This window comes from Puntigrus tetrazona, chromosome 5 (genome assembly GCF_018831695.1).
Source record: "Puntigrus tetrazona isolate hp1 chromosome 5, ASM1883169v1, whole genome shotgun sequence".
Lineage (NCBI taxonomy): Eukaryota > Metazoa > Chordata > Actinopteri > Cypriniformes > Cyprinidae > Puntigrus > Puntigrus tetrazona.
Genome location: NC_056703.1, coordinates 2,178,306 through 2,199,882, shown reverse-complemented (window position 1 = coordinate 2,199,882; position 21,577 = coordinate 2,178,306). Strand labels below are relative to the sequence as shown.

The following is a 21,577-nucleotide window of genomic DNA, read 5'->3' as shown; positions in this document are numbered from 1 at the left end:
TCGTGCCTGGCATGCTCATTTAATCTAAATACAATGAAATACAGAAGGCTGAAATTAGCTTAAGGCCACAGGAATAAACACGCTTTAAAATATATAAAAATTAATAATAGTTATAATAATTAAAAAAGTTACAATATTTCACAATGTTACACTTACTGTAAGCTTTTATCAGAAAGAAATGCAGCCTTTGGTGCCTATAGTGTTTAAAAAAAAACTTTGTTAAACATTACTAACATGGAACAAACAATGAACAATGCGTTTAATAAGGTATTTATTTAATTTGCTACTGTTAGTTAATAAAAAGGTAATCATTCATTGTTAGTTCACAGTGCATCAACTAAGCACAAACACAACTTGTGTTTTAATAATGCACAATGCTGAAATAGTATCAAACTAAGATCAATAAAATGCAGTAGAAGTTTTATTTTACTGCTTGCACCTATTAGTACTTATTAGCATGCATGTTAATACAATATTAGCTATTTATTAGTGCTGCACTAAGCACATATTAATGCCTTATTCTACATCCTCATCCTACCCAATACCTTAACAATTACCTTACTATTAAAGTCATAGTTATTGCCACCAAGTGTTACTCATTCTAAAGCTGCTAGTACATATTAACTAATGTTGTTAACGGTTAATTATTAAAACTCTTATTGTAAAGTGTTACTCGTTATTCCAAACTTTTGACTGCTATTTTATATACTCGGAAATTATACAAATTTACTCTGCTATCAATGGCTCAATCAATGTTGTGCATTTGGGGTGTGGCTATCGGTTTCACTCGGCCAATGGCAACCAGGGGCTTTGTTCTAGAAATGTTGTCAGGTGTGTTTAAGACGCTACACATTAGATGGTGCAGGGATTGTGAATCGGTCTTATCAAATCATAGCCAATCACCTAGTTAACTATTACCACATCGGCAACTGCAGTGATGATTTGACTTCTGCCACAAACTTCTATAAGAAAAGCAATTGCACAAACAATTACAGCACTAGTACAGTAACACAGGAAAAGTTATGCTTTAATTTTTCGAAGTAGGCTTTTGTAATAGACCCTTTCACTTCTAAAGGAACATTGGCCCTCTTGTCTCTCAGAGTTGCTATCAGTCCTGAACCACTTTAACGTGAACACCTTAGTTAGATATTTTAAAGTTTAAATTAGCCAGCTTTGACTCTGAATCCACAGAGAATAAAACTGCTTGACGGCATTGAACACTCAGTGTATTTTCACACATCACATTCTGTATGGTCACAGGACCATTTCTGCAAGACACTCCTGTGGTCTTGGGGCGGTGAATGACCTGGTCATACAAAACCACACGCTAGCCGAGCCGCTGGCCGGATGTGACTGGTAATGCTTCTCAAAAGAAAAAGAGTTGACTCTGAATCACTGAAATGAGTCGTAACAAACCCCATATTGCTCTTTTTGTCACTTGTTGGTCTTTTCCTGCTGGTTCTGACCTTCCATAATCCACACAATTTTAGCATGTCAAACCATTATTGAAAGACCATTTAATCTGATGTTTTCTCTTACAAGTAAGTTTCAGAAATAAAGCCGCTGCAGATGATTGATTTTTAAATTGAAAGAATGCCATCTTCGTATCGATTTCTGGAATGAAATCAATGAGTTTATAAAGCCTTCTCAGTTGATGTACTTTTCGCCCTGTAACTGACCGGTCTTATTGCAGCTTTTGATTTAGACGCAGTGCAAATATATTCCTATCAGTGTGTCCCTTACACACACGCTGCCTCCTGCCTGCCGGTCACAGCAGGCCACTGCTCTCACATCTGTGTTTTTTTTTTTTTGATATCAGGACTCTTTGGCTGAGACGTCCAAGGTCATTGACTGAGAGATTGGGGCTGAATTGCAGCACGTCTGGGCTCATCTCTAAGTGAGATGCTGTCTATTTAAGAGCCCTCCGATATTATTCTGAACCTCTGCACTCTCATTTTTCCAATAATTCTCTAGCACTCTCTCTCTAAAGTGATCTTTGCAAGGTCTTGTATTTTTTATTTCCAGGCTTTCAAAATGGTTGTCAAGTGATTTCTATTGATCCGCACAGCTCTGCCTTAAGTGTATGCAGTCAGGGGAACAATTTTAAAATCATTCAAAATTGGTCACTGCTTTTAAACCATATCTGCAGGTTTTTTTTTTCTTAGTCCAATTAAGCTTGGATTGTTTTGTTGGGTTTAAAGGGTTTCTTTGTACTTTTTAAGACCAATTAAATTAAGGCCAGCAACCATGTCTTGAACATGGTTTCCTCGTGTGTGTGTGTGTGTGTGTGTGTGTGTGTTAGTGACTCATCGTGAAATGTAATGTTCATTTTATTTAAGGGGATTAAAGAAATAATGCATTTAAAGGGAAATAAAGAAGCAAAGCAGTAACCAGAAGCTATAAGTATTACATCTGAACTAAAAATCAGCATATTCCAAATAAATACCATATTTTCATGTTCACTCTTAGTCATGTGTCTAATATGCAAAATGGTTTTGTTAAAGTTTCTTGTCTCTCACATTCATTTAAGACTTACTTTACATAAATTTACATCAAAATTGGTTTTAAAAAAGTATAGCTAGCAATCACTGGATTAGACTGACTACTTATTGTTACTAAGTTTCTGACATTAAAAAAACTGTCTAATATTAAATTCTTACATTTCACCCCAAACGCTTTTGCTGTTGGAAATACATTTTTACTGTGAACAGTAAATGATCTTTCTTTGATCTGACTGGCTCTTATTATTTTTATGCAATTTTTCTGATTACCTGATTTGCTTATTTCATAATAAGCCAATTTATATGACATAAGCTCTTATAAATGCGTATTTAGACGCCAACAAAATGGAGGCAAACTTAAAATAATGGATCTAGAGATGCATAAAATGCGTAGTTTAAAATGGCAAATCTCCTAAACTCTTGCTGCTCATATATCAGATGCACTGGATTCAGCAGTGACTGAAAATCATGCGGTAAAAGTTCACACTTAAAGCCTGAGAAAATGAAACGTCTTCTTTTTACTAAAGCACATTTGGCAAGCTCTCTTGATAAAATGTCAATTTAAATGTAAATTTCATTGTAGGAATGCAGGGCCGTGATTGGACCAAGATTGAAAAGCTAATTAAAAGCCACTGCAATTACTTTAAAGAATGGACTCATCACACCTAATCACAGAAAAGTTAGACATCCTCTGTAAATGTGAGATTTACGTGGAAAGTTAAGAACACAACCCATGAGAAATGTAAAAACCGATGCTATATACCACTAACTAATAATGTATCATACCTTTTGATATACTTATATCATAACTTTCGATATATTAAAACTGATCTGAGCAGTGATGAACAGCTTTTCAGTTCAACGCCTATAAATCTATATACTTATATACATATTTCTGTTTTCCAAAAACTTCAGATGCAATGTTTTGTTATCATGAAAATCTAAATGCAAATGCAGTTATCTTTCCGCCTTTCCTCTCTTCTCTGTTTGCATGGTCACAACACATTAATGAGCTTGCATGAAGCTACGCAGCAACATAGACAATACTCTAAAACAATTACGCCACGCTTCATCTCTTCTAACGCTTTTAAGGATCAATAAAAACGAATTCGCCCAGATGAGATCAGCATCAGCGAGCACTCCGCGAAAGTCATAAGTGTAGACTCTATTTATAATGAACTGCAGATCCTCATAATATCCCAATCTCTCTAGAAAATGGCTAATGCCGCCTGTATCTTGTGTAATGTTTGTATTTCCGAGAGGAAAAGTGTGTGGTTTTTATTTTTCAGAACGCAAGCTGCATTTTCATGCCTTAACTGAGAATGGCACACTGGCAGGGCGGCGGGTGCTGAGGGTTATGCAAATTAGTTCTGCCAAGGTCATCCAATCGGCTCAGAGTCCTTTATGCATCATGAGAAGTGACAGTTATAATGTGGTGCCTCTAGAAGGCTAAAAACAGTAGAGCTTCTGATGTGACCCTGAGAATGTGATTCCCATACTTTATATGAAAGTGCATTTGAGGTCCCTCTGGAAGTTATACTTTTTGGACCATGTTTGAGATGCACGCTGGCAGAAAGTCTGGCCTACAATACGGAAATAAATTCTTAAAACGTAGGGACACTATATTATATAAAACTATGTTTTATATATGAAATTAAAATATCAGTAAATATAACAAACTAAATTTGAGTACAATGCATTAAAATTTTCCAATAAATAATTGCACTTATGCGTTCTGACTTCCATAGTGTTTTTAATATGAAAGTCAATGGTAACCCAAAACAGACTGAACCATATTTCAAAATATCTTCCTTGTGTTCGACAGAACAAAGAAATTAATTCAGGTTTGGAACTACTTGAGGCTGAATAAATGATGACAGATTGAAAATTTTGGGGTCAATCTATTCCTTTAACTTACAGTGCAATGCAGTGTATGGATTGTTTTTGTGGAAAATCTGAACATTTCAAGGAAATAGTGAATAATACTTGAAAAGCAACATTGATATGATCCACCTTCACACTTATAAAACTTTCAGAAATTATTAATAAAAAGTTTTTTAAAAAAGTTACGCTGAGCGATTCGTAAATGTTTCAATGAATCAGTTTATTTCCTGAACGAATCTGCATTTTTGGCTCAGTCAGAAAGAATCCTGTGCTGCCACCCACTGGTATATTATTATTTAAAAAAACAAAAGTCACATTTACTACGAAAAACCCGTGCTACAAAATCGCTATTAAATACTTGATCTGAAATTATTTGTTTAGCAAAACAAATGTAAGTAAAACGGCCTTTACTAGGTGAGAAGTGCACCTGAGCACAGCTGCTAAAAAGCACAGAGGCATCGCCATTCTGCCTCCAGCAGCAGTAGAACAATTTGCTAATGAAGTCAGAAATACACTGGTAATTTAGCACTTGAGGCAAGTCCTCTCTGCCTGGGACAATTAGCAGAAAAGCACCTCATTTCACAATTGCTGTACTGCACACGCTCCAGTGCCACGTAAAAAGTTTCTCCCAAAAAGAACAGTCCGTTCTTTCTAGTAAAATTAAATGAGTACATCATACCATGCGCCTTATTTCACAGTACATATGGATTTCTTCTCAGCTCACTGCCTTCTATTAGTACCTTTCTAGTTAGTCTGATGAATAGCTGCTCGAGCAGCCTAAATGGATTTTAACTCTCTAACACAAATGACACCATCATTTTGTTGCAGCCTCAGTGTGACATGCCGGTCACCTGGGCTTGGTGTGGCCGCTGGATGATTTAATTGAATTGTCAGAGTTGGCATCCCCTCGCTGGGCATCGCCCAAGCCCATGCGATGATACATTGCGCAGTGCTCCATCTTCCCGACATCAGCGCGTAAATGAAATGCGCTTTTGTGACGGAGTCTGAAATTACCCGGCGCCTCTCAATGATAGACTCATAAACAAAAATTGAGAGGACAATTTAGCTTTTTAGTAAAGACTGGATAAATGTACTGGATTATTGTCAGAGAGGATGTCAAACAATATAAATGAAGGAGCGGGCGCTGCGCAGGACCTCGCTAAAATACTTTCATGGTACAGAAACGGTAGCACAGTTGTAGTTTAGGCTGATGCAATGATCAGACGCACAACGGTAAACTTTCCACGGTCTCACGTGTAGCCAATCGGTTTTGTTTTGAACGGATATGAAGCATTAAGGGGGTCTTGAACTCAGAAACTGGTCAAAAACAGCCTGTAGATGCCTGTCTTTAGTCTTAAAAACAGCTTTTGAAGTCAGTTTGCTTCTACATCGCTGCCTATTTCGCTCCTCCCACCAATTCCTACATCACTGCCCGTTTAGCCCCGCCCACCGATTATACATCACTGCCCGTTTAGCCCCACCCACCAATTCGGGCCAAATGATGAAGATGCTCTTAACAGCTAAGTTGTGGGAACTATCTTGTGCATTGCCTTCCTTCCATTCCAATGAATGCACATTATTTTAATAAAAGCACAGATCTCGCTAGTAAGATCTTGGTCTCTCTTGTTAATTTCAGAAAGATCTAAAACTAAAAGACAACTATACTGATATGGCGTGTAATGTCGCAGCACACAATTTAAACTGTTGTAATTACACGATTAGTAATGCTTCGTCTGATAAACAGATCATATGGTATGCATTTTTTACCTAAATCATAGCAGTGCCTGTCTATGAAGGATGTAGACTGTCGCTCATACACAACTACATCATTCATCATATCAGCGTTGTTTACTGTTTATCTGCTCTCATCTATTCAAACAGAGCGCTCTGTTTAGGAGGTTAAACAGGACAGAAAATAACCTATTACTTCTGAATTATGTTGTTATTTTTTACCTGAAAATCTTGATAACATTATAAGTGGACTCGAGAGCAGTACAAAAATAGAGGCAGTTCGTGACCCTTTAAAGTCATGAATGATTGAATTTATGAGTTGAACGCCACACAAATGGGTTTTGAGTAGTGTGAGAAATGTGTGCAATGCAACAGATGCAGCGCTGGGTATATTGGTGGAGTTGTTTGTTTATTTGTAAGTATAGCGTGATGGGAAAGTGACGCCGCTACATTTCACGGTAACTGTAATTCTGGATTAGTGGACGCAAAGAGGACATCTTTCCAGCTGCTATCGCTGCCTTCAGTGCATCTGGGGAAATTGTTGTGCTCAGTCGAGCCTTCTGGTGCATTCTGGGTCCTCCTGGGAAGTTTGTTTTTACTAGGCAATAACACTTTAGATTAGGAAACACACAATGTGTGACCCTGACCAAAAATACAGTGTTACTGTGATGTCAGACACAACTATTTGAAAATCTGAATCTTAGTGTACAATATATACATATATTTATATATTGCCATATATATCTGTGCTACTTAAGATCAGTTGCTTTTGTGTTCCAGGGTCACATTATTATCATTATTATCTAATAAACTCATCAGTAGCTGCTTATTAGTTAAGGTAGTTGCAGGGATCTAGAATTTTGTCGTGCAGAATGAGTAATAAAACAGGCAACATGTTAATAATAAGCATGCTAGTAAGAAACTAGTTAATAGTGAGGACTGGTCCATAAGATAATGTAAATGTCAGGCGTGTTCACGCCACTCTGGTTGGAGCAAGATATGGCAATTTTTGCCAAAAATCCAGCTAGCTTTTTTAACTTCTGCTTTTACAAATATTATTTTTATTTTAATATTATATGCTATTAATGCATATCGGGTTTGTTTTAACGCTTTTATTCAATTGCTAAAAGTGCTGTAAATTTATGAAATAAATGTTTTATTGTAATTTACAATACTATCTTATTTCATACGTGATAAACAGCATTATTGTACGTGATAAATAATGTTATTTATTACAATACATTTCCCAGATGCTGCACCTCCATATTTTCTCAGTGACGCAATTTGGAAAACTTCAGCAAATAAGTGCGCCTCTGGATTCAAAGCAACGGAAATATTAATTTCTTTCACTTATTTATGCTATTAATAATAGTATATTACTAATGCTATTCCCCTACAGACCGCCTTACTGACATGCCCGCCGATCTCTATATAAAAATATACATTGTTAAAGAAGTTTATCTACCATGTTTCAGTTCAGCATGTCCTTTCTAACATCACAACTTGACAACTCATATGTCAGCTAGAATTTTCACACTAGTAAAACTTCTCAAAACTTCTAATTACGATATTTCTGACTCCAGTTGAAGGGCACGAGAAACTGAAGAACTGCACTACCTATAAACCTGATGAGACAGTATAGCATTTCATTACATAAGAAGTGGCTTGAAGCAAAATCGCAAATTCCTATTTTGTCATCTTCTAGTTAAAAAGCAATAAGGCTCATTTATTACACAGAATGCAGACCCTATCACCCCTGAAACATAGAGGATATTGCTTTCAGATGGCTCGCTTTATCAGTCCCCGACTGATTTCAGGATACAGGGATGTAAAATCTCATCTCCTGCTCCACTGATGGAAAATCAACATTTAATCACCATTTCCAGACTCTCAAGAAGAAGATTATCATCAATATAAAAAGTGGTTCAACACATGAGAAGGACTTGAGGCTAATGTGTGCAAATTCATTTTTTGCTAATATGGCAAGAAATAGTCGAGCACTCATGGAGAATACGCACAAAACTCAGTCACGGTCTACTGGATTACCAGAAATAGCTTTAGTCAAATATGAGCAAATGAGTTAGCCAATGTCGCATTGGGTTACGTTAACTGAAGCGCTGAGAATGGAAAAAGTGGAATGCTGATGTTCACAATAGTAAAAAGAAAGAAAGGAGGACGGCAAGCAAGAAAAGAAAGAAGACTACATCCACTGTCCTTCTGTAGTAAATGAGTTGAAATTATCCGTATTCTCTTGAACCAAATGTGTAGTAAAAATGGCAGCACAATCCTCAGTCAGAGCTGGTTTTTCTTCGTTAGAGAACCTTTGATGGAGAGGCTTTATTGCCGTAAAGCGCTAAGTAATTCATTCTTTCCATTCATTCCATAAAGCTCCTCTTTGTCTCTATAGATCAAGGCACGTTTGTCCTTAGAAAACATCAATAGAGAAAAGTTGTGGCTCTTTTCCATCATACAGAAATTACTTTTCAACAAAACCTGGAACATCTTCTGAAAACCGCTTGTCAAACAAGTTGGTGCACTCTTTGTTACTGAAAATTGAAATGTCAGGTAGAAACTTCTGTGAAAACGCACTGTAGACCAACTCTTTGAAGACTAAGACACTCCAGCACGAATAAAAGGCGTGCATTTTTTGCATTCCCAATGCTTTTCTATGGCGTAGCAGTTTATTTTGAACATGACGATCTGATACCTAAAATTAATGGTCTGTTTGTGATGCAACATCTTATCCAGCGGTTTGAAACAGATCAGAAAACACGGGAAGGGAAACGAATGGTAGTCTAATTTAAATCACTATTATTTTACGTGATTACTTTTAAACGGAGCTCAACAGAACGTTACGTGTCTGGATGACAAGAGGAAAATCTCAGTTCCCGAAGTTTCTTGAAAAGGTTATTTGAGAAAGCGCCAGTCGCCTGCTTGACTAGTCGTGTCTTCTGGAGGCGTCTGTGCTGAATGCTATGCAACATTCTCTATTGACAGGCATTAAATTGTTTTCTGAGTTTGATTGATGACACAGATAAAGTGTCCCGCCCTCCAGCTTTATAAGGTCATATTTCCTCGCTTAGAAAACAGCTTTGAGTGAACATCAAAATCTCTAAACTGTCTTCAGGGTTTTGCTTCACATTTATTGTTTTTCCTCTGTCTGAAGTTAAAAGCGAAGCTCAAAACTTCAATCTGTTCTTTCAGTTTATAAAATTTTCACTTTGTTCTGTACACAAGTTCTGCTGGCCTGTAGCAGGGGCAACGTAAAGGGAAATGGGTTTTTGTTTAGAAATGATAGCCCTTTCAACTTAATTCCAGTCTCATGAAATAAGCTGTTAATCGTGGCTTTCTTTTTGAAAGCGCACTGATTTTCTTCCTAAAAATTATGTATGTTTTGAAAGTTTGTGCAGTTGTGGAAAATGATTCATTCTAATACCTTTAAACAGTGCGTGCCATTAGTGTTATATTTAGTTTAGTTAGTCTAAACTAAGGTCTGTTTTTTAATGAATCGGTGTGATTGAAGGAACCGGTTAAATGAATCTATGCAACCTGCATAACAAGTTAGTTAAAAAACCTCATCACTAATGCACATACATTAATATTAGATGTTATGCTTGTTACGATTCTTTACTTGGCAGAAATGCTAATAATAATGCTATGTATCATTTATCGTGGCTTTCCGCCATACTGATGAATTAATTCAGCTTTCAAACCTTTCTCCGGTCATGCTGGTGCACTTTTCATTAAATTGGCCTTTGTTTGTTTGCTTTCTGAAAAGCAGAGTTTAACTCTTCAGCGGTGACAGCTTCAGCGATGGCTGAATGACACGAGGCAAGCCGATCTGTTTCCGAACGCGCGCTTCCCCAGATGCATAACAAGCAAAAGTCAAAACTCCTGAGGCCGGGACACATTAATCATAATCAAACTATTTGCATTCAAAGATAAAGCAGCATTCTGTACCTGATGCCAGACTCTTGTAATCACTTACTGCTTGTCAAATGATTTTGTACTACAACAACTTTTAAAGTGATACGCCAACGACGCTCGTTAATCTTTCCTGCAGCATTACAACTGTAGTACTTGCATTTCACTGTACTAAAATATCTACTGCATTTTGTTCATACACGCTAGTATGCCTGCTCATTTTAAGGTGCCAGTCCTAGTGAATAATAAATATACCTAAAATGTATTAGAAATGCATTTATTTTATGCTGCGATATACCACAGATACTTTTTTCATATTTATATACTTAATTGTCCTTTTCCTGTAATTGTCTTTTTTTAGTATACTATATGAGTATAATTTAGTATAGTATAATTTTGTACGTATTGCACTTTAACTTTAACTACTGCAAGTATATTTTAGGTACACTTTAATATTTTTGCATTTAAAGTCCGATATTATTTAAAGCTCACTAAAAGGACGTTGAACGATTTTAGGCTTAACATTGTTGTGCACAAGTAGTATGCCGAGTTTAACAAGTCTTGAGTTGTTTAGATATAGATTTAACCTGCATTAGTATGAAATAAATGTATTTTTTATATATTAAATTTTTACTAGAGGACGTGGATCGTTTCATGACGATTTTTTTCATCCCATACATCCTAAAAAGAAGTTTGAGGAATCATATTTACAAAGTTATTTTGTTATTATTAGATTTATTCACTTAAGGCTAAAATTGCCAGCCTCCATTTGAGGAAAAGCTAAAGTCGACTCTCCTGTTGTTCGAGAACAATATCACATCTCAAATCCTCACAGGAAGTGAACTGAACCCCTTTAGTTCTTTTTCGCAGTCAAACCAAACAAACAAAACCTCTTGACTTCCCATCCGGGATGCCTTCATCCAGTTTCTTTGCAAAGTGACCTTGATAGTCTGGAGAGAGGCTAAACTGTTTATTCATTCACTGTTGTACATATACTGCTTTAAATCTTAATTTCATTTCTTTAAATTATTAATTATTCCGAATATTAAAATACTTAAATATCTTCTGATTACATATCAATGGTAATATGCATATATATTATGCATGTTATTTTCTATGTTGACATTATGGATTAGAGATATTTAACTTGTACTCTTTGTAACATAAAATGCGATCTTGTTGACATGTTTTCAATCAAAACGGTTTCTATAGAATCATAGGCCATGATAGCCGCAGGTAGCTGAACAATTTATGTCTATTGCAGTGAGCAACTTGTTTACCCTCGCCGTGAACCCTGTGTTTGTAGTGCATCATAACCCATAAATGTGACAGCAATCAGGATGTATTATTCATCAGTCTGATACTGATATTCTCCCACTGAACCAGAGCGCTGAGGAGGACGTTAAGGGGTTGCGTAACCTCGTGTGGAGCATCATAAGGGTAATCAAACCTCATTCTTTCCTGACAAAAGAAAAAATATCAGTGAGCGCGTAGCAGAAGGAAGACGGAAAGAAAGAAAATGGCAAAAGGGAAATGCACCATTGACGGTTAATTTGGTTTTACGCGAAGTGGGCCGGTTGGTCTGAGTTATAGATTAAAATACGATAACAGGTTTGCGGAAAATAGTCGCGCAGCCTGTAATTAAGCAATATCACGAGCAAGAGCGCTGTTCTGAATTTCAGCGCAGGTAATCATAGCAAAGCGAGTTAAACAGCTGATTGCAAATGCGATTGATTTTATACAGCGGTTCAGCAGGAGATGCTAATTTTGAGTAACTTCTACTTTAGGTGCTCAATTACCAGCGCTTTTTTGCAAGGCTCCAAACAAAGCCACAGAAAATGTACTGTTGCATAGCCAAGTTAAGCACGTGTTTCATTCACAAATTAGCCTTTTGTTTGATTTTTTGTACAAATTAGACAGTCACAGACATTAGCGGGTATGCAATGCTTGTTTTTTAACAGACGAGGCTGTGAGGGATAGAAATACGCCGTGTGATCAATGGAGTGCACTTGTGTTGTTTTTAAAAGCGTGCTGATTTTCTTCCCTAAAATGGAAAATAAAAAATTTGTATGTTTTGAAAGTTTGTGAGTTGTGGAAAATGATTCATTCTAATAGCTTTAAACAGTGCGTGCATATTAGTGTTGCATTTAGTTTAGTTAGTCTCAAACTAAGGTCTGTTTTTTAATGAATCAATGTGATTGAAGGAATCGGTTAAATGAATCTAGTTAAAAACCTCATCACTAATGCACATACATTAATATTAAATGTTATGCTTGATATGATTCTTTACATAAAGAAATACTAACAATGATGCTATATGATGAACTATTTTGCAGGCCATCTGTTTCTGAAAAGACTGGAAGAACAAGGGTAACAAAATGAATTCAGGAGCCGACGAGGAAGGAGGCTTGAGAAAGACGAAGAGGGGTCTGAGCTGGAGGATGAGGCTTTTGATGAGAGAGAAGAGGGAAAATATAGGGGCAAATGTGGAAGGTCTGACGGAGAGAGATGAAGAAGTAGAGAAAAGACTTGCTGCCGCAAGGTGTGCATCCAGTCCTCATTCATATCGAACGCCTCTTCACAATATCTCTTTGAGCTACAATGCAGAAATCATTTCTGTGGTAGCGCAAGTCTTGCATCAGAGCAAAGTTGCTATGGGCCTACAGGTCTCTTTAGTGCATTGTGAGACAGAGATGGTGCCAGGAATATATTCAAAAGGATCGTATTAGCAGACCAGCAACACATCACTGAATGCGACCATGACATTACTTGAAAGTGCTTAACGGGAGACCGGGCTAGTTGTCACTAAGGGAAAAAGCTCAAATATTGATTAATTTTATGAATCCAATTTACTTTGCAGTTCGATTATGTTTTATAGAAGACTTTATGTTCAAAAAGTGTTTAAAGCTTAATAATTACGCTATTGTCTTCTTTCGAGCTGCTTTATAGCTAAATCGAACTACCAGTTTTGCAATATTATTGAACTGAACCGAATTTGATTTGCCTTACGTTTAATGAGGTTTTATTGTATTTACGGTGTGACTGTGGCCTGTTGGTGGGGCACGTTGTCACGGAGGGTAAAAATTTTATAAATATAATCTGCACCTTTCACGTAAATGTTTAATATCTTTCATTTTACTACTCTGTTTTTTATAACGGAAGAAAAAAATATACTCTTAAGTAAAAAGTGTCAACTCACCAGATGCTCTTGTTATTAGATGCCCACATCTATATTTAGCATCCTTGCCTTAATGCTCTGAATCAGCATTTAAACATTAAATTGTCGCTTTATCCAGAACAGTTTAACGGAACAGTCCAAATCTGGGTAACGATTATAACAAGCCTAGATGTCACAGCATTTAGTCTGAAATCCATTTTGTTCTTGTGAGGTCAGTAACAAATCTATGTAATGAATTCGGACGCTGTATCTGTCATACTGTGGCAGAATAGCGCCAGTGGATCCTGCCGCATGATTTAGAGCCCTGTTATCCTGTCCAACATAACTCAACACAACAACAACGCTGGCTTTCATTTCTCACAGCAATATATAAAGTCACACTTCATAAAACCAATTGTTTTTTCTTTCTCATCGCGCTCCACGTATTGCAGATCTGCTTTGTGGTTTTTTACACCTGTGGCAACCAAGACATATGTATTGCTTTATCAAAAAGCCAGCCTTTGCAAACCTTAGCTAAAACGTGGTCACTTCAGGCACCGCTTTCAATGAAAAGACTGGCTTCTTTATACAAACATCCACTGCATGCTGTAAAGCTGTTCAGCGGAGCGGGCCTGATGAGGGAATCATTGCTTGACAGCTCCATTTGACTCAAGCTGACAAGCACAGTGTTTCATAATGGATAGAAAATTGATATTTTTATAGACAGGTGAGTACGTACTGCAAAAAGCCAGAAACTTTGTGGCAGATTTTAAGGAGCAGTGTTATTTATTGGTCAAAAAGCTTTTCCAGTTACTGTGGGTTTTAACAAGATATCGCCATGGATTGTCTTTATGACTTAGTAGATAACCAAAACAAACGCAGTGCTATTTACAGCATGCCACTAAACAACAGGCACCGCCATTAAGCCGCTTTAATATATCTTTCGCTAAATGCATCCGATGCTAATAATATGCCAAAAATGAGAAATGGTGTTTTAATGTTGGATATCCCCTACCAATTTGTGCGCAATAAATCTTTTGTGATTTACATCTCCGATTGACCTTTTAATGGTTTGAATTAGCCTGGATTATAATACTCGTGAAAAATTTAATTAAAACGGTCAGACTGGAGTTCAATGTCAAGGAGCCATCTGAATGAATAAGATAATCTGGAGGTGAGCTGTACAGACTGGCCCTCATCATCGCGCTCAGTAACCGGTTCAGTGCACGCCTGAAGAGCTGGACCGCACATTTGAATCAGCCTCGCTGGGAAATGAACAATGCGCTTGGGTGTAATACCAAGGACGCATATGGCGATGGTCTGGGTGTCAATAGAAAGTCAATATTAATTTTTCTGGGCCAAAACCCATTTAAGAGCTTTGGAGAGGGACCGCCATTGAAGATAAGAAAAGTAATAGAAACTCAACCCTGTTTCACAGTTCAGAGCTACCCGGGATTCTAACAAGCACCGCATCGAAAGTTATCCAGATATAGAGATCATTACTAGAGTAAAGTTATCTAGAACACTTACGCTTTTTTTTTTGTCAGTAATTAGTAGTGATTAGGCTAAATCATCCTCTTGAATTTCCAGTTCTGCAACCAAATGATTCTCGTGGAGATTCCAGCATAGGATCAGTGACTTCTCATGAATCAAAAACAGAAACGACAATCGCCTAATTCCTAAATGATTCACTCTTATCCTCTTAATATATCTTGTAAGTGCGGTAAAACGGAAACAAAACAGCTTGTTTTGCTGCTTGATATCGCATTTTTTGTAATGTATCATCGTAATTTGAACACAATGTGTATTTTGCACACCGATAAAAAGTCGACTTCTGAATCATCGTAAATGAGTCGGCGTTAAAACGAATCCCAAGCCGCTTCCATGTTGACGCCAACGTACAGCATGACCAGAATAATCCAGTAACTGAATGAATGACTCTCGTTAGATGATTCCTTTAATGAATCATAAACAGTACAACTAGTTCGATCTCATTCCCAAATGTGAGTTAGTTCTTCTTAGAGAATCGTAAACCCGACCAGCGTAATGTGATTCCCAAGGGATTGAATCATAACGAGCCAACTCTTTTTAAGTGAATCAAAAGACCAATTAATAAGTCTAAGCATAAACTAAAAAGTGATAAGCATGGAGACGTTAGAATTGGTCGCGGGTAATACGGGTCATGGTAACACCAATAATGCAGAGATGTACGGGTTAATTAGTTACCTTCGAAACCAAGCACCTCGCTGTTGGTTAACACACACCATTTCTATTTTAATGACTGGATTTCGTGGCTGAAATTTCTGCAGCAATGGCAAATGTGTGCATTTATCCTATCATCTGCTGACAAGCGGAGAGAGTTGTACATTTTCCTCATCCTTGTAAGATTGACACCCAAATGCATGTAGGTCACCACTAATAGAAAGTAGGCGTAGTTGAGAGTTTTACGAGGAGGAAAGTTTTCTAAGGAATGAAAGAGTGACCATTGCCGTACTTGCATCTGGAGTTATCTTGACATCTCTTAAATCCATTACAAATATTGTTGTCTTTCCGACCTGAGAGACCCGGAGGTATGACAGTGATGTGTTGGGTTGCAACAGCAGCTGGCGCCTTGAGGGGAACTAGGGACTTTACTTGATGGAATCTCCTTGTTTGAGACCCTTCCTCTTCTCAAAGCCACAGAAACATCAGTCTCCGTGGAAAGAGAAATATGATGTGAAAATGGCCATTGGGTGATGGAGATTGATTCAGAGGAAACATGAACAGTGATCAATACGGCGGCTTGTTCGCAGGAGAGATACACTTATTGGTGTTATAGGTTCAGCCACCTGGTGGATTCTGGGAGGAGAGCTTGCTCGACAGGGAAGCTTCAGGGCGTGTAATTTATGATGGAAGTTGTCAGTCCAAGATTGATGCCGTACGGATGAAGGATCCAAGGAGATAATGAAAAGAACTTTTGTGGGACCAAAAGAGAGGACAGCCAAAAAATGAAATAAATGCAGCATGACATGGAATTTAATTCAGGTGAGGAATCAATTGAAGATACATTTCCCACCTAGCAAAACCTGCTCATCTGTTCGCAAGCTGCGATTTAATGCTTTTTCAGTCTTAGGGAACAGAAGTGTGAAATTTGAGAAGGCGTGAGCAGTCGGATTAAATCAGACCACCACCCAGCAATGCCCAGCTTGATTCATTTTTCATCAATATGTACAATGTTGATGTTGACTTCAATCCCCGTTTGCCACTTAATCACGTTATTTCTATGGGTTGCTATGGCAACAGAATTCTGGGTGTACAGGGGCGACGTGGATAATCAATAAAACAATGGATGGAGGTCAGAGCTCAAGAGGCAAACCGCACAGTGTGAAAAGGCATTTTTGGCAACTCAAAAATAAAGTCCTTCTTACTATTTCAAGTTTTCTGTGGGTGATGCGCTTAGAAAACTATTTTTAGTGTCGGCAGTGCTCTAAATCCCTGGGTGAAATTATAACTAAAATTTTGTTTAGATTTATATAATAAAGCTTAATTGTCTTGTTTTCAAAAAAAAACAAAACAAAAAATAAAATTTCATAATATAATGCGTGATTATTTGAATAAAATAAAAAAAAACAAGTTTCTTTTTCTAACGAGTAGGGGTGAAGGCATGTGTTTTTAGGGCATGAAAATGCATATATATTTTAAATTCTCTTCGTAATTTATGGGGTCTTTGAAAACCTTTTTAATAATTATTTTATTTGGAGATTTTTTTAAACTGATGTTTTTCTGCCGATGCATCACTATAGACAGTCCGCCACAATATAAAAACTTGTCATCCTGGCATCAGAGTTGCCTCCATGCGCCAGGAATAATCTGCAAACCCAAATGTGTTCTTCTATTTATCCATTCATTTCCACCAGACATGCACTGTCACACTGGACGAATGGGGAAATGCTGGAAAGAGCTACAATTGTATTTGTTCAGAAAAGGGCCTTTGATCTCCTTGAAACCCTAATGTCCTCACAAAGAAAGCGATAACCCTCTCCCGACATTACCATAAGTCTCTAAAGAAACTCATCTGGGAAATCAGATGTTTATTAATGTGGATTTTGCATGAGAAGTCAAATCAGCTAGTGCCATTATGTTCTTGATTGGGCTGCCTACTTACCGGCTTGCTTTGTGCACATCTGTCTGGCAAGAACATTATTCTGCAAATTTGTTTCCAGTTGCACTAATAGACACCCATCTCTTCATCAAACAGAAATGAGTTTTCATAAGATATCTGCATTAAAAAAAAAAAGGCTGAGGCTAGTGGCTTGCTCATGAATATCAAGTATCGTGATTAACGTGAGGCGGATGGAGTCATTCACACTGAGAAATTCCAGCAGCAAAACTAAACAAGAGCTTCTGGCTTAACGCATAAGTGACGAATATTAAAAATCCCGAGATGGGTGACGGTTCGCTTTCGCTGCACTCAACGCGCGCTCACAAGGGTCCAATGGCAGAAAAATGCCTAAAATAGTTTGTTTGTTCATTCAACGGATTTGCAAGAGATTTAGTATTATATCACTGGCTCACGAGCGCTGATGTGCTATGCAGTGAATGGGTGCTGGCCAGAATGAGAGTCCAAACAGATGATAAAAACATCACAATAATAACAATACTCACCAATCCATCGACAATGTGAAGCGCAAGGTTTAATAAATTGCATTATATAGCTTTCCAGTTGCACTTTTCTTTATATATTTTTTTATATTTTATATTTTATATTTTATATATATATATATATATATATATATATATATATATATATATACATATATACATATATATTTATATATATATATATATATTTTTTTTTTTTTTCTTTTTTTTTTCTTTTTTTTTATATACTCTTTATATATTTCTTTAAAAAGTTGTCTCCTATTCTTCCAATTTTTAAACTGCAATTTTTATCTCTTATTTATAATTGCCTGCACTTTTTCTTCTTTCTTTTCTTTTTCCTTTCTTAAGTTTTTTAGACGCCATGGTATTTCACTGCACGCTCACGCCACAATATGTATGTGTATGACATGTACCTTAATTTCTTATCTGAAAAAATGTAATGCAATCAAATGGTAAGCACCCACAGTGCGCGGTAGTAATAGGTGTCTCAGCACTTTATGCATACAAGCCAATCTAACCACATAGCACACTTGGTTAATTAATCAGCACTAACATCATAAAATAAAGTACTTCTTTTGTCTGGTGAGCATACAAACGATGGGTAATTGTTATCGAAGACTCTTTGAACCGGTCCATTCCACCTCTGTCCTCATTGTGACAGATTTTGGTTTTCATTTTTATCTTGAGTTAAACTGTAATGTGCATCATCGCCAACGCTTACTACGCCACTCCGCAGCGCAGTAAAAGCACAGGAGTTCTCTCTTCCCAAGACTTAATCAGTCTAATGCAGCCAGGTACGTGGTCAAGCCTTTGACACTTGCACACACATGTGCTGGACTTGAGGAATTTCTGAGAAAAAGTCCTGGCAGCGCTGGCATCATGTGAAGTGCTTGTGGACAGGGTTGTCACCGACAACCAGGAACTCTACTCACGCGAACAATAGAAATGACAGCAGGCAGAAAGAACAGGCTGATATAGAGCACGTGGTTTCTTTCTTTTTCGATCCTCAGCTTTTTATTATGAACGGTTGCTCATTTTTTTTCCCCAAATTTTGATGCCACGACATCTTCTTGCATGGTCTGAACGAAATGAATGAATTAAGGTGAGGGTGCATTTATGCATGCAAGAGAAAGAACCCTTTGGATGGAGGTGGATCTATCTCTGCACCACTTTTCTCAACGTGTAGTTTGATTGGCTTTTAATTAGCAGTGGCGTATGCAAAAAGCGAACTTCAATCCTCGCATAATAAAAAGATTAGATTTTGGGTGCTCGGGAATCCGTGTTCTCTTAAAGTGTACACTGCTGTCATTATGCTTCTCAGTTAAGTATCAACAGAGGGCCAGAGAGGTGCACAGAACAATCACCATAAAATGTTACCCACAGAACCATGTGTGATCCTTTTTAAGTCACGCACAATGCGATGCTGACTTGGAAGCTGGGAAGGAGAGAGACTTTTGGCCCTCAGAGGATGAGGTGCTGAGCTAAGATGATAGAGGCTGGTTGATGCGGTCTCTGTTGCACTTTTTAGTGCTATAGTGCACCACCACTGCCAGACACATTATTACATGGTTGCTGTTTTTCGTTGTTGAACTGGCTGTAAACATCGCCTCGTTGGAATATCCATTTCCTCATGCATTTTAAGTGGGTCGCAAACACCGCTGGTCTTTAAAAAATTCATCCAGACTTCATTAAAAGAACAGTTCACTCCAAAAAGTAAAATAAGCAATTCCGCCGCTCACTGCAGACAAGTTTGCGTCTTTTTCAGAAATCGAAAATTAAAGTGGAATGGGTGTCGTGAGGAATGAGTTCAAAAACTCACGCATAATCTAGACCGGACTAACAATTATAGTGAAAAGTCGTTAATAAATAATAAGCCCATCCTTAAAATGTTCACAGCGCATGACAACTTCATCGCATAATCACTGAAATAGAGTCTATTTCTTTAGCCGAAGAACGCTCACTTCCTTTTTCTGACAAAAGCTATCGCTCGATTTGGTGCAAGGGAGTCGTTTTAAACATAAAATTCTCCGAATAGCGTTTTCAATAGATTTCTAGCAGGAATGTGCAAAAATTCTAAATATTAGATCAGATTAATAACAGAATTTTCTTTGCTGCATTATCTAAGTGCACACTGTTTCTCCGCTTAATTGAAAGATTGAAGAAATTAGATGAATGTATCTCCTGTCATGCATCCATCACAGGAAGATGCGAGCACCATGGCAACCAATCAAACACAGCGATAAAGCTTGTTTGGTCTCTGGCCTGCAGCCAGTTCCTGTTCTTTGAAGATAATGACTCCTGATGCCAGCAAGCATCCATTCTCCAGTTTTAATTAACCTTCACACATATTACATGCATCCATGTTTGGCTTATTATGGAGGCAGATACAATCTCAAGTGTCTCCTGTTTGCTTTCTTGCGCTGGTTTATTTGAATACGTTGTCCGTTCTCACGTGGTATGAGAAGAAACTGAGGGCTGGATATGCAAATCGATAAGATTATGTTAATTAACGTCCGTCAGAAATCCAACAGGGGGTGCAGAAACGCCAATAAAACAAACCTAATGTTGTTGATGATGATGATGATGATGAGAGGAGGGATGTGGATGATGAAGGACAGAAATGATGTGCGCAGATCAGCCAGCTACGCTAGATTTTAGAGCGCTATTCTCTGTCTTCTCCATTTTTTTTTTTTACTTTTTAATTGTATTTTTTGTATTGTTTTTTAATTAAACAGATGTGTTTAAAAAAAAAAAGACCCTGTGTGTTCTGCAAAGCAACATCTGTCGTTTAGATTTTAAGAGACAAAATAACATGAAAGCAGTCAAATTTGTTTATTTATTTATTTATTTATGCATTTATTATAGCAGTCCATTTCTTTACTAACAAAGTTATTTATTCATCTAATCGATCGTTTGATATTGTTTAAAAACAAACAAAACTCAGGCGGACGTAGGAACCTATAAGCCGTAGAGATTTTTTTCCGCACGGTGCGTGTAGCGCGGTGGACACAAGTCGATGTACATATGGATGATAGTGATGCTGTGAATGGTAGTAAATGTCATAAAATGTACTGCGTTTTAATTTTTATGAGACTGCTCTTGGCACTCGCCTGTGATTTGCGCAATTAGAGTAAATCAGTTAATCAAATTCTATATATTTTAGGTCCCACTGAAGATATGCTTCCGTCTTCTTTTATGCATCGCGAGTTAAAACATATGCTAACATGCGCCGATATTATTTGCTGGCGTCGTTATTATGCAGTTTATTGTACTCGAATAGCATTATTGTTTATTGGGAAAATATCTTTCTACGCGTAACTAAATATGAAATTGTTATTAATTGTTATTAATTCACTTGCTGTGAATGTGTCTCACTGCTCGGTTCTTAGATTTATACACCCAGATAGTTTTTCTCTGGCCATCGGGCTGACGGCGTGGGCGGAGCAAGATGTTGAGTGACATTCCTCGAGATGTTCTCCCTCCGCTTCCCCTCACCCGCGAATGAGGTGGTGGGGATGCTGGTGAGACTCAACGCCTTCTCGAGCGGCAACCTATTACAGCATCAAATGGGTGGTGGAGGCCTTGGACCCGGCATTATGAAGCGCAAAATCCTAAGCCAAGAAGCTGGCAAAGACACCGCATAATTTAAAGTAACCGTAATAACACACCGGAAAGTTTAATAATGGGAGTTTGATTGGTGTTGTTGTTATTATTTCTCGTGCATTTTTGTAAATGATTC

The 21,577-nt window shown here is 37.5% G+C and overlaps 1 protein-coding gene across 1 annotated transcript in view; it reads right to left on the bottom strand.

The window, feature by feature from the left end:
• LOC122346081 (collagen alpha-5(IV) chain-like) overlaps positions 1-21,300 on the bottom strand; it is a 28,963-nt gene extending 7,663 nt beyond the window's left edge. The window contains 1 exon segment of the mRNA XM_043240752.1: positions 21,214-21,300. Within this exon segment, the coding sequence (XP_043096687.1) occupies positions 21,214-21,300 (87 nt within the window).
• Positions 21,301-21,577: the final 277 nt, after the last annotated feature.